Source organism: Astatotilapia calliptera, chromosome 23 (assembly GCF_900246225.1).
Source record: "Astatotilapia calliptera chromosome 23, fAstCal1.2, whole genome shotgun sequence".
Classification (NCBI taxonomy): Eukaryota; Metazoa; Chordata; class Actinopteri; order Cichliformes; family Cichlidae; genus Astatotilapia; species Astatotilapia calliptera.
The window spans coordinates 20740170-20754988 of NC_039323.1; the positions used below are offsets into that span (position 1 = coordinate 20740170).

Sequence of the window (14819 nt, forward strand, 5' to 3'; positions counted from 1 at the left end):
TGTTACTTGATGAACAGTTTGCGGTGGCAGATTTTTCTTATACTTCTTTCCACAATGTGTCTCTTTTCTCTTTGAGCGACATTACTTTGCAAAATGATTGTATTTGCCACAAGAATTACAGATTTTGTCTTTGGCTGGGCAGCCTTGCTCATGAGGATATCTGCCTCCACAGTTTCGACAGCGGTTATTCGGCTGCCATGAGGGTGTCCATTTGTTTCTAGCCACGGTATCACGTCCTGTTTTGTGCTGTACTTTATTAACTGCAGCTGTCTTGTCAGCTTCCATCCCTGTAGCTTGCAATTCAGACAACTCACATGCACGCCCGTGATTTAATAGATCATCCAACGTTAAATCAGGTTCTCTGAGTGCTTTTCTACGCAGCTGTGATGATGTACAGCTTTGGATAATTTGTGTTTTGATTTCTGCAGTCATGTCTGCAAACTCACAGTTTTTGGCTAGAATCCTAAGCCTGGTGTGATAGTTGTCCAACGTTTCACCTGACTCTTGCACCGCTTTCCTGAACAGATAAATCTGATACTGCACGTTTGGGCAAAAACAATGGGCAAAACAATTTGCATATTAATGATCAAGGAACTGACCTCACAGCCCATTGTTCATTCTGTGGTTCTAGCTTCAGTCTTTGTGCAAAGATACTGTTTATAAGGTTGGGGAAACTTGCAGTCAGCTGAGACTGAAGAACTGAAAATGTCCAGATGAACAGAACCAACTTTTTGGGATTTCCTGACCTGGATGATTGAGCATGCATCAACACGCATAAAATGTCAGAGTATATATATAAATATGTATAATTTTAAAAAAAACCAACATATTCTCACAAATAAACACGATCTAAAACATCGTTACATATTTACAGTTCTAAGGGACTGATAAAAGGAAACCAAAAAAACTAATAAAAACTATACCAGACTCGGTCCTTTACATGCTCAAATGGCACATGGTGTATGAACATGACCCAAAAGTCAAATTATTCCGACCCAACAATTGGAATAAGCTGATAACTCAATACCTCAAGTGAGGGGAAAATTGGACAAACTTGACCCGAGAGAAGGAAATAAGATTATGAAAAGTTCAATCAACTTGACCTTTGAATGTGATCATTGAGCTACTAAAAGGACAACTTGAACAACTTATTTTTTTAACTTCAACAATCTCAAAAAAATTAAAGCTTTTACTGAACTTGTTTGTAGATATTAAACTGCTTTCTTTATTTAAGAGTGCAGTGTTGCTTCATATTAGAGTCAGAGTTTATATTATGGTATGTGTTTTCTTCTCTGGCAACATGACACTAATCAAACCTTAGCAAATAATCACAAATGTCTCTGCCCTCTTACACACTCTTCTCCACTGGTCTATATTTATTTGATTTTCGTGTTCATGTTCTTAGTTCTTCTGCAATAACATTAAAGGCAAAAATCATCTTCAAGTTTATCAGGATTGATCTTTGGCTGTTTTTAGATCAGAGTTCCTCGTCCTCAGGTTTTATAGTATCAGTCTAATTGCCTGAGATTCTGTATGAGCGGCAGGTTTTTTTCATTAAAATCATGTCATTGCAGTAAATAAACAGTAGAATCCAACAAAAAAACTGCAAAGACAATATGATTTGTTGTAACACTGATCCTGTTTCACTTTGTTCCCTCTGCTCAAAATATCCCCTCGTGTTTTGTAGATTTAAGATGAAGACGCCTGTTCAGGAGCAGCTATTAGACCTGTTGGATGATTTGGGAGAGGAGGAGCTGAAACGTTTCCACTGGTACCTGCTGAATGTACCTGTAGGTGATTTTCCAACCATCAAAAAGAGTCATCTGGAGAACGCAAGCAGAATGAAAACAGTGGATCTTATGGTGGAGACATACACTTCTGGCCGTGTGATGGAGGTGTCCAGATTGATTTTAGAAATGACGAAGGAAGGTCAGTAGGAAAAAACACCTGGTTTAGTGTACGGACACAACTGTTGTAGTTATTTTTCAAAATGTCTTTTTAAAGCATTTTCAGTTTGACTTTATTTTCTTTACCTTGGTTTTGCTCCTCCATAGCTGATGTTTGAGAACAAAAACCCTCTGTTTGATTTTCAGGGTTTTTCTTTTTATTTCCTGGAGTGAAGTCATTCAAGTGTTTTTCTTACAAAATGGCAAAAGATTTAAAATGGAACTGAACTCTATCAGTAAATCGCAGAGCATCAACAGCTTCATCGGCACATAGGAGGCATCAGAGAGTCAGATTAAAGCAGGCACTTACAGGCATGCATGGGCAAAAGTTTCACCTCTACTGCACACTTGTATCGAACTAGTTGGGCATAACAAGTTTCCCAAGTACCAACTGTGGCCACAAGAGGATGCCAAATCATACAAAGCAAAAGCATATTAACACATTCAAGCTATAACAACACACTCCCCGCCTGGCATAAATTATTTTATACTGCTATTTCTTTTACTTTTCTGTTTTTTTTTTACTTTTTCTGTATACCTCAGTCTTTGTAGTTTCCTTGGGGAACATAAGGATGAGCTGAGAGACTGGACCTAAGTAAATCAGTGGAGTATTTAGAAGACTGTTTATTTAAAAGTTTTGCAGATGCTGTTTCTGACACTCCTCCAGTGGAGGAGTTCAAGTATCTCGGGGTCTTGTTCGCGAGTGATGGGAGAAGGGAGCCGGAGATCGACAGACAGATTGGGGCTGCAGCTGCAGTAATGCGGACGCTGCACCGGTCCGTCGTGGTGAAGAGGGAGCTGAGTGTAAAAGCGAAGCTCTCAATTTACCGGTCGATCTACGTCCCTACCCTCACCTATGGCCACGAGCTGTGGGTAGTGACTGAAAGAACGAGATCGCGGATACAAGCAGCAGAAATGAGCTTCCTCCGAAGGGTGGCTGGCCTCTCCCTTAGAGATAGGGTGAGATGTTCGGCCATCCGGGAGGGGCTCAGAGTAGAGCCGCTGCTGCTCCACATCAAAAGGAGCCAGCTGAGGTGGTTCGGGCATCTGATAAGGATGCCTCCTGGGTGAGGTGTTCCGGGCATGTCCCACCGGGAGGAGGCCCCGGGGCAGACCCAGGACACACTGGAGAGATTATATCTCTCGGCTGGCCTGGAAGACCTTGGTGTTCCCCCGGATAAGCTGGAGGAGGTGGCCGGGGAGAGGGAGGTCTGGGCCTCTCTGCTTAGGCTGCTGCCCCTGCGACCCGGCCTTGGATAACGCGGATGAAGATGGATGGATGGATGGATGTTTCTGACACTAGTCGTGTGGATGATCTATCTAGAAAGGGGTCAAGATAACAGTTAAGATCTCCAGCCACTGGAGCGAGGGCACCTAGACCCGGTTTGTAGAGTACGCTTGGGGAGTGTGATCGTGTGTACAACGTCTCTTTATGTCTGTCTCCACGTTGGTTGAGTGTGGAGTAAGTGCATATGAGAGCATGAGGGTGGGAATGGATGTTTGTATCTGTGTGTGCCTGTATGTCTGTGTCTATATGTCAGGTTGGGTGTCAGGCGCCACCTCTCTGGGGACATCTCAGGCCCTCCAAGGTTTGGAGGCCTATCTCCCCCTACCACCACTTCCCCTGCCAGTGGCGGACCCCCTCAGACATCGGTGCGTTGGTGGTTCTTTGTGTCCGGGGATGGGCGTCCAGGTACACACCGGCTCACTCCTTGGCGGCCGCTTATCGGGGCCTGGAGCCTGGGGCTCGCTCGGGCCACTTCGGAGGTGGGGTGCCCCCGGCCTCTCGGCCTGGGGCTCGGTCACTCAGGCGCAGCTGGCTGCCGGCGGAGCTCACGGGCGCGTCACTGCAACTCCCCCTGGCTTCTGCTCCGCGGCTGCTGAGTGAGCCCTCATCTGGGACTCTCCTCAGCTCTTTCCGGGACAGTGGCGCGGCTGCCCCTCTGTTGGTCTTCCTTGGTCTCTTGTGTTCTGGGGGCCTCTGGATGTCTGGAGTTTTGATCTCCTCCACACCTGCTTCATGCCCTGGAAGACGGGGCTGTGGCCCCCCCACACCTTCTAGCAGATTATTACATGAAGGAACCTTTTAAAAAACAAAAAACAAGCGCGTCCATGCTCACAGGTGTACACACGGGTGATCACACCCACAAACTACACCCTTTTTGGCTCCTACCTCAAAGCACACTGTGTTCTGTTGATCTTATGTGCTGCACAATAATGTTTAACATTTAGTATTTACTGTCATATTCCCATATATCATTGTGATGTTGTTTATTCTATTACTCTTGTTCTCTTCTGCTTGCTTTCTTTTTTCTTTCTCAGCAGGTGATCCAGGTGATTGATATATGCATTTTTTTTTCTCTGCCCGTTCTGTTGGTTTTTGTCTTTTGCCCTTCTCCCCCGTCCCTCTTCTCAGCTGTTTCTCTTTCCCTCTTTCTTTCTCCCCTTCTTTCCCCCAGTCAAGTCTGTCCCGTATTCAGTAAGTGAAAATAAAATAAACAATAAAAGGTGAATCAAATGGACCATTACGGCAAGGCTGGGATGGTCAATTTGGTAAAGTAAATCCGTTGGGCATCTTTCTTTGCCTTTAGACAACAATTCTGATGGCAAAAGAGCCAAACGGGACAGGCAAAAAAAAAAAAAAGAAAAAAAAAAAAAAAGATCTCCAGCCACTATTATATTAGAATCCTTGTTATCTGTGAGCAGATCAAAAACTCTCTTAGAGAAACTCTGTTCATCTGTGTTTAGATCATATATATTTAGAAGTGGTAATGAGTGAGAATTTATAGTACCAGAGACCATTATATATCTACCTAAGGGACCGCTAACCACACAAGTCATCTGAAATGGGACATTCTTCCCCAATAATATGGTGACTGACATATCTGAGATACCCAGTTGCACTTTATCTATGTTGTGTGTCTTTTTTAATATGAGTCTCTTGCAGAAGGATAATACCTGCAGGTAAGGGTTTCAAATGCTTGAAAACTTTCCCCTTTTTATAGGATTGCCTAGTCCATTCACGTTCCATGAGATCAACTGCAGGTTTCTCCCCTCTTCCTTTACACCACCCTGGACACCAGCCATTATAAATATAAATGAACACACGCATCTGAGCTATAAAACAAAACAATACCCCCCCACACGCACACACACACAGAATTATTACCCAATAATTCAGGGATGGGGATGGAAATAAACTCGGTCTCCCTTCTTCTGAGCCCTCGTTTATGTCAACAATTTTTATATTAAGTCTCTGAGAACGAGCCTCCAAGTCCAATAGTTTGGGTTGAAACTGATCAACAAGCTTTGCCAGGTCCTCGCATTTGGCTTCAAGCACATCCATTCACTCGTCCAGCGCATTGACCGCTAATTCCTGACCTTCCGTTTGGTTCTGTAAGTCATTCTGTATGGACAGCACTGACTGGAACCTGGCCTCAAAAGCATCAAACCGCTCATCAAGTTTCTCCAGGATTGATTTAGATATTGTCTTGCATATTTCCTGGCATATCTTATACATTTCACCCTTGTCATCCGGAGTGACAACTTTAGGCTCAACCAAAACCCTGCTGGTGCAGCTATCATTAGCATCAAGCTCGCTAACATTAGCGTTGCTAATGTATCCGTCGATGGTCTTATTCTTGCCTAGGTTTGAGGCTTTCTTCGGCGGTGACATTTCAGATATGCAGGGCAATGATTAAGCCAAAGGTACGAGTCGATTATATCAGCTCCTGAATGGTTTTATCATGGTATCTTGTGTTTTATGGAAAGCTGCGGTGGAGAGCTCAAACCCACACCTCTACATCACACACATGCGCACTAACACCTGTGAAATGATGTTTAAAGTGCTCCTTGTCATGTGAGCATGTGTAGGTCCTGAAGCAGAAAGCGTGGTTTAACAGAGAAATGATAATTCCAGTGATGATACTCATCATCTCTGACTGGGATTTTAGGTTTTGTCAAATCAGCTAACACAAAGAAAACCTGGACTTCCCATGATGCTCTGCTTTCTTCTCCACTCCCATCTTTTCAGCCATGCTGTCTGTTTTCTAGATGGTATAAAGTTGGTATGAGGGTGGAATTCAGTCAGTGATACACTGGGGTGAGGTCACCAAAAAGATAAAGAACCAATCCGACTCTCACACTGACTTATAGCAATGGCCTGTGTTCAGGATCAACATGTTAAACATACTGTAGAATATTAAACAACCTTTAAATAACGCTATTAGTCTAGTTTAGTTTGTTTTGCAGCAGGTTTCACAGTATGTCTAGCCTCAAATTGATTTGATGTGTGAAGGCTCGCAGTGACATGAAATAACTCTCCGCAAATGTGTTAAACCAAAACTAACAAGCCTGTTCTCAAAATATGAGTAGAAAGTACAGAGATTTGTTTAAAAATGTTTGGAGTAAAAGTAAAAAGCTGCCAGAGAAGTAAATACTCTACTTAAGTCCATTAACAAAATACTTCGTTACTTCCTGCCTCTGGCCAGAGGTGTACTGTACATAAGAAAGTTGCCACTGTGTACCTAATAAAGTGTCAGACATGTTTAATGTGTGTGTTTCCTGTGCTGTATGTCCACAGTCACAATGACAGCCAGTGAAACTGACTGAAGGATGAACAGGTTAAGATAGGTTGGAAACTTGTTGTCTGTGAAAGAAACAAGGCTGTGAATCATTTCAGTCTGTGTGTATGGATTGAAGTGTATTCGTGAAAATGTTGGATTGTTCCTTTATTAGTGTCTAACAGTATGTGTATGAGAGAGATGTAATGTCCATGTGTGCATGCTGAAAGAGACTGTGCTGGTCTGACCCCCCTCCTCCTTTCAGGGTGCAGCCTGCTGGAGTCCGATGGTTGAGACCAGGTCTGAGGAAGTGTAAGTGTGTTTTTAATGTGATTCATGAAAACAAAGCAGCACACATTCAACCATCTTCAAACTGTCACATCACTCATTCACATCTCTGATGTCAGGAGTCATCATCAAAGTGTCAATCAATGAACAGATGATGGATCAATAACTGCAGCTGGATTGTGTTTGTTTCTCCATCAGATTCCTGTCAACTCACAATCGACACAAACACAGTACACACAAACCTCAAACTGTCTGATAACAACAGGAAGGTGACACGTGTGGAGGAGGATCAGTCATATCTTGATCATACAGACAGATTTCATTATTGGCCTCAGCTGCTGTGTACAAATGGTCTGACTGGTCGCTGTTACTGGGAGATTGAATGAAGAGGGGACATTATATATCTGTGAGATGCAGAAGGATCACAAGGAAAGGAGACAGTAATGACTGCTGTTTTGGAGGGAATGATCAGTCCTGGAGTCTGTACTGCTCTGATGATGGTCCTTCTCGTGTCTGGCACTGTAAGAAAGTATCATCAATCTCCTTCTCTGTCTCTAACAGAGTAGCAGTGTATGTGGCACTCTGTCCTTCTACAGAGTCTCTTCTGACACTCTGATCTACCTCCACACCTTCAACACCACATTCACTGAACCTCTTTATCCTGGATTTAGAGTCCATCCTGGTTCTTCAGTGTGTCTGTGCTGAGTTGAGTGTAAAGAATGTCCTCCTGTTAGAGAAACTCTCTGACGGTTGAACAGGTAGTTCAATCTGTACATGTCTGTCTCTTTCACTCAGAAACATGTGTCCAGATTCATGGATTCAATCAGTTGATGTTCTAAACTCTTCTAAATGACTCCTTGGGAACTTCTTCCTCTTCAGTCCATTAATGATGGAAGCTGCAATTATTCCAGGATCCACATGTTCTTTTTCTGTCCTTTTCCACTCAAAGTTATTACAAGAAGTGTTGTTAACTGTTCTTTATGAATCATGCAAACAGTGTTATGTTAATATAAGTGCTGTATTAGAAATTTCAAGGATGACAAAATATAATATGATTAAAAAATAGTAAGTTACCTCAAATTGCTTTTTAATTTAGTAGAACTTGAAATGTTTTTCAGTTTGTAAACAATTAGTATTGCAGTCAGAAACATCAAGTTATTCTTTGTACTGTATAGTTGCAATGAATAAGTTGTCCTAACATAGTCATCTTAAGTAAGCTTTACTCATTTTTTTTGAGGCACTGAGTTTGCATAGTGTTTTTGTTTTGTTTTTTAGTTCTGGGAACTAATTTTACGGTGTACTCAAAGGTAGATTTGGTGGATTTGGTCTGCAGTGCCATCAATCCTCAAACTCACATTATCTCTTTGATGTTATTGTAATAAAATCCCCTCCATCCATCACTCATCCCAGCTGATCCAGAGTAAGAATTGATTTAATGATAATCCCAAAGGCTGAGATACGCATAAGTATGACTTAGTTTCTCCAACCAGACAGCTGACTGCAGATCAGAAGAGGGTTGCTCTGATGGTTGGATAATACCAAGAGCCTTACTGGATATTTAAGCTTTCACTGCAAACTATGACACTCTCCAATAGAAATTCATCAGAACTGAACAATATGAACTGTAGCTGCAGCTCAATAAAAGCCAAATTTTGTTCTTTACATTTTTAGTAGATGTCAGGAAGGACAACGCTTTATCAACATATACAGGCAACATATTAAAGGGTTATTTTGCTGGCAGCCCAGCAGTTAAAATGTTTTCATATTAACATATTGACACATTTGAATCTTGAAAATATGCACTCATTGTATGTGCGTGCACTATATATGGAAATGTATATCTAGAAGCTGATTCATTAGGAACTGTTGTTTCTCATTCAACCCTTTATTGAATGAGAGTGTCTGTTTGGTACATCCAATCTGTGAGGGCCTATGGTTACTGGGTTTCTCTCTTTTGTTCGCAACTTATAGATGTTACAGCATCTTTGTGTTACTTGGCTTGAGTGGACAGCATTATCTTAAACGTGTCCATTCCCCTGACCACTGCTGCCCATGGTCTTGATTAAAAGCTGGAATAATGCTATTGATTTTATTAATATATATTATTTCGGCACTTTCTGCTTGTGTGTGTGTGTGTGAGAGAGAATGTGAGATGCTGTGCGATCACAAATTCATAAGCCTCGGATAGCCATGTCATAGCTTTGTTTCTAGCTGCACGCTTTGCTGTCGGTGTCTGGTGTTAGTGTTTGTACAGAGTACCTACAGGAAAACCTCTCTAAAATGTGTGCACATTATTCTGACAATTCTTTCCTCTGGTCACTGTTTAGGGGCTGAAATCAACTCACAAAAGTACATGTGTTTTGCGGAGCTCATTGAAATGACTTGTCTTTTGAATTTTCTTTTTCTTTTTTGAGTTGTTTGTTCTCACATGATGCAATCCAATTTGCATTTCTGCTATGAAATCAGGTTTGTTTCTCTTCAGTACTTTGAATAATTTTCCAGAATGTTTGAGCTTTTAATTCTTCCATGAAACATGCTGTGTTGGATACATGCCATCAGTGTGACGGAAATAAATCATTGTAAACAAATATTCTATAAAATATAGAACAAAAAAACATATTTTGATGTATAGGAGGAAGATCAGTCACACTTAAATCAGGCTGAAGTAATAGAGTGAAAAAACATAACTGTACAAGGGAGCTGAATTTGCTTTATTACTTGTTCATCTCGATACTGGTGAGGTAAATTAGGGTCCGTCCTGTTGGTGCTCTTTAGTATGTAAGGCCAAACAATTTTAAATCTTAATGCTCCAATCTTAATTTTTAAAGTCAACCTGGTCTTAAATCTTAATTTATCTGCAGAAACATTTGTCAGCACCTGAAGCGGACTGTGATCCTGCAACATGAACATGATTTACTACAACTATAAATCACTGAGACGGAATCATCAGTTACAGACATTTGGCCTTTTATAATTTATTCCCTGAGTCCATTTGCAGCTGTAAACTAATATGGTAGAAGGTTTTGTTAACATGTTCCATTAATGAGGAAAACTGTCACAGAAAAAATAACCACTTTCACCCATGTCATGTAATATAAAATATGAAAACCGATATATGTTAACATGTTTATGCCCATTTGTTCCAGTTATGTCAAAGTACCAAACATAGTTTTCTCCTGATTGCTCACTTATTGCATCGTTCCTCTGAGAAGTGATTATAGAGTCTCTCTACTCTGTCCTGACTGAAAAATGCTGAGTAGAATAAGTACAGTTATCACAAAAGTACAATGAATAAATATGGCCGACTCACTGCATTGATTAAAAAAACAAAAACAAGTTGGCCTCTTTGTTTTGTCTCAATAGTCTAACAAAAAATAAAATAACTGAATCACCATTATTACAGAAGTTTCAGATGTGTAAACATCAGGATGGTCATCTGTCAAGGTTCAGCTGAAAACAGGTCCCAGGTAGCTGCCTGCAGGACTCTCAGGTTTAACAGGTAAATATAAAAATAGGCAAATTAAAGGAGCGTAAAACAGCGTTGGAACAAAACACAGCTGAAACCAATCAGGATAATGAGATGCATAAGCAAATATAAATACATTATACCAGAGACAAATCAATATCAAAATAAAACAGGAAGTAACTACATGAAGGATCAGATGCCAAAGATAAAAACTTGACAACATGATACAAATGGACACAGGTGACGCTGTACTTAACTGAAACACAAAGAAGTAAATATAACCAATACTCAAAATGTAAACAGAACCCAAAGTAAATGTTGCCCAGATATACTACCTCCCTCTGTCCCATCTGGGACTCTAACCAGTGTTGGTCCCACACTGCAATCTATCATCAACGTGTCGCTGAGGCAAGTTTGTGTTCCATCCTATTTTGCTGAGGTAACTCCTCTGTTGAAGAAACAGCTCTACTGGTAATCTAATCTTCTTTTAATCTGACATTCAGAATCTTGGAGAAATATTTGATTCTCCTCTGGGCCTTGGCTCGAATGTAAAATCATGAATTTTTCTTTTATTTTAGGAACATTTCTAAATTGCAACATAAGGTCTCCACAGCTGAACTGGAAAAATTTGTTCATGCATTTGTGTCATCGTGTTTATATTATTGTTATGTCCTTTTTACCAACTTGAACAAATCATCTATTTCTCGACTCCCAAGCTACACAAAGTTCTGTGGCCAGACTACTAACACATTCTAGTAAGCATGTTCACATTACTCCTATTTTGTACTCTTTACATTGGCTCCCAATAGATTTTAGAATTTGTTTCAAAATTCTTGTTTTAACATACAGAGCACTAAATGGCCTGGCCCCAGATTATGTCTACTTCTTACTAAATACACTGCTGCTCGTTGTCTCCATTCAAAGACTCAGAATTTGTTGGTTGTTCCACAAACACATCTAAAGACAAAAAGGGACGGAGGCTTCAGTCTGTGGCACCAAGGCTGTGGAACAGTCTACCACCACAACTACATTTTGTTGACTCTGGATTGTTTTAAAACGCAGTTAAAAACTTTTCTGTTTAATCAGGCTTTCTGCTGAGATTTTTTTAATTGATTTATTTATTTTATTTTAAAAGTACCTGTTAACTTTACTGTATTTTATTATTATGTTTTGTATCGTCTATTTTGGCACCTGACGTTCTTGTTTATTTTAGCCTTTTGTCAACAGTGCTTTGTGACCGCTTGTCTGTGAAAAGCACTTAGTAACTTTACTTTACTTACTTACTATAATGGAGCTCGATTAGACAATTGAGCTCCATCAAAGAAAAATCTGTAGCAGCTGAGAAACAAAAGATACATCAGGATGAGATATATCCTGAGCCTCCATATAAACTGTCTTCTTAATGATCATAGAAAAAAGAAAAAAAATTAACATAGCACTCTAATGTTACTGTGTCGTACATTGCTGACTCCATGAACACAGCACCAGTGTTCATACTTCCTCCAATGTTTTCATTTAATGATGACGAGAAGAGAAAAAACCAACAACTACTTGACGATGATTCCTTCATATCTCACACTGCTTGTGTTCCTTGAAGGCTGCTCTGTGCACGATGTTGTTGCTGTAGAGTCTAGAAAGAGACCAAAGCAGAGAGAGCAGACGTCACTCATTCACTCAGAACAACATGAATCCATGTGAGCTCAGACTGTGAATGATTCCTCTGAGAGTCTGAGGAGAAACTCCTTCACTGATGGAGACTGATTCATGTTGGCTCACCGCACACAGTCGATGGAGGGGTTGATGGAGAGCAGCTGCAGTAACACATCAGTCGAAGCATCAGTGATCTGATTGTGACTCAGACTGTAACACAAACACAACAAGAGGCTCTAAGTGATCACTGCACATCATATTATTGTAGTGTGTGTGAACAGGCTGATGGATATTGGTGTCTCCCAGAGAAGGATCAGTGTGTGACACTCACTCCAGGACTTGGACTTTGTGCAGATGTGTGATGAGAGGGAGCAGCAGCTGGTCAGTGAGCTGACAGTGACTGAGGTCCAGCTCTGTCAGCCCTTCACACGAGTCCAGCATCTGGACCAAAGACCCACAGACCCTCTGATCCAGCGTGCTGTGACTGAGATCCAGCTCTCCACCCAGGGCTGCACACAGGGACACCGCCCGCCTCACTGTGTCCCTCTCACTGTTCACAGGAACCAGAGACAGCAGCTGGAGGAGGACAGTTTTACTGACTCTAAACAGGACAAACAGAGCAAAGAGAAACTGTCAGGATGCATCAACACCAGTGTGAACGAGCTTCTCACTGGTTTAGACTCTTCTGTGGTCTTTCCCACCTGAGGCGGACCCTGTGGAGGACAGGAAACAGCAGGTCCAGCACGCTGTCCTCCACCTCACAGTCTCGCAGGTCGAGCTGTGTGTCCCGGCTGCTGTGTGTCAGGATGGTGGAGACGGCCCTGCAGTCATCAGCAGTCAGACTCAGAGGCTCAGGCTGATCCTCCTCTGGTAGCTCCACACAGGAGGAGCAGGACAGATCCAAGCTGTGCTGCAGAGTCCTCAGCAGGCCTGACGCTGCCTCCTGCTGGACGTCACAGGCAGCACAGCAGTGGATGAACCTCAGCAGCTGATTCCTGTCAACACTGCAAGGAAAAATACAGGCAAACATAAACCAATTCATACACAGATACAATTATGACTACTCAGTTTACCTCAGCTGATCAGTTACTAACATCAGCTTCAAATCCAAATATCGCAAACTAAAAATAAAACACAGGAAATTAATTTAAAGGGAATTTATTGTCCATTTCCATTTTTGCCTTCATGATAATGTGCGCTTATTTGTCAAACTTGGTAATAGTGTAAGAATGTTAAAACTCCCTTTCACTGGGAAGATAATGGGGATATGGAAACTCCTAGAGTCCAACCTTAAGCCAATTGCACAAGTCACCATAAAGTACAGGATTTACCAAGGAGAGAGTCCCCACTACTGTATAAACCATTGCCACCTGCTCTACATCAGGGACATCAAGCTGTTTGCCATGAGTGAAGAATAGCATTGAGGACAGGTACAAGTACCTTTGAACAAATGGGAACCATGAAGAGGCCATTGGGAAAGATGCGTCTGCAACATAACCTCAGAAAGTAAGGCAAGTCGTGAAGAGTCAGCTGAATTGGAACAAAAGAATTGGGGCAATCACCACCTATATGTATCCTGCTGTGATATTAGCTGGCCAAAGGAGGAGATAGAAAACACTGTCATTAAGAAAAGAAATCCCCTTGCTATGTGTGAAATGTTTCACCCCAAAATCCAGCACCCTGAGACTGTATGATAAGCAAAAGGAACAATGCCAAGGACTAGTGAGTGTCAGAACAACAGTCCAGGGTAAAAAAAACAAATATTCAAAGAGGAAGTGGCTGATATCGAGAAATCCGGCAAATGGCTGAACAAATCTGGACTGAAAGACAGCACAGAGGCACTAACCATGGCAGCACAAGGACATGGTCTACCACACCAGGCAAGACCCCAGCTGCAGGCTGTAGAAATATGCCCCTGAGAAAACCCAGCACTTAACAGCAGGATGCAAAATGGAGCGCCATAACCAAGTGGCTGGCATAGTATACAGAAACATCTGAAAGGACGTGCTTGCAGATGTGAACACTGCCCTAAGCACGATCCCCAACCATCATAACTTAAACCAGTGAGCTGATATATGCCACTGCCACAGTAAACCCAGTATCACTCAGGTTGGAGCAGTTGGAGAAGAAGGCTGGAAGCAGAACTACAGTGTAGACCATGTCAACTTTCATTGTGCTCTGGGCTACAATTGCTTAATTCTTCTTTTTTTGTCTTTTAACCAATGTATTTAATAAAGTAGTCTGAAAGTAGCCTCAGTATTATAATTTCAAACCTGTGCAATTTTTTTTAGTAAGTATAAAGACATGCTCTCTTTATATTTTCTAGGGGTGTAATTCCCTTAGGTGGCGTTGGAGCCACCAATCATACATGACATGAAGATGTATGCCAGAAATCAACTATCACTATCTATAGTGAGGAAATCGGGACGTCATTCTGACTGTTTAAGTGTGGCCAAATGCTTGCAAAGAGAGGGAAGGTGATCCAGACTGATCGGGTGGTGCTACCAGAAGGCAGAATAGCAAATATACAGGACAGCTACAAGTATCTGAGTATTTCAAGTGCCAACATGAACCATGCTAAAGATGTATCCATCGCCAAATACTCCCAGAAGGTAAGACAGAGGTGGAAAAGCCAATTGAACAATAGGAATAAAATCCAAGCTATCAATACATATCACCTGCTGGCTGTCAGACACCCAGCTGGAATAATAAGGTGGTCACAGCAAAAGATAAATGCCACTGATGTCAGGACATGAAAACTCATCACAATATACAAAGGTCCATCCATCCATCCAAGTCTTTCACAGTCAACAGGTCCCAAGCTTTGTAAAGGTGACCCAGGGACTATCGTGCACATAGTAGCAGGATTTAAGATGCAAGCAGGGACAGCGTACACTGAGAGGCACA

The 14819-nt window shown here is 41.7% G+C and overlaps 1 protein-coding gene across 2 annotated transcripts in view; it reads right to left on the reverse strand.

The window, feature by feature from the left end:
- Positions 1-11394: 11394 nt before the first annotated feature.
- Positions 11395-14819, reverse strand: part of LOC113016627 (uncharacterized) — a 141005-nt gene continuing 137580 nt past the window's right edge. For both annotated transcript variants that reach the window (XM_026159576.1, XM_026159573.1), the window contains 4 exons: positions 12614-12916; positions 12244-12513; positions 12039-12122; positions 11395-11892 (listed from right to left, as the gene is read on the reverse strand). In XM_026159576.1, the coding sequence (XP_026015361.1) occupies positions 11829-11892; positions 12039-12122; positions 12244-12513; positions 12614-12916 (721 nt within the window). In that variant the 3' untranslated portion in view covers positions 11395-11828. The remainder of the gene's footprint in view (positions 11893-12038; positions 12123-12243; positions 12514-12613; positions 12917-14819) is intronic.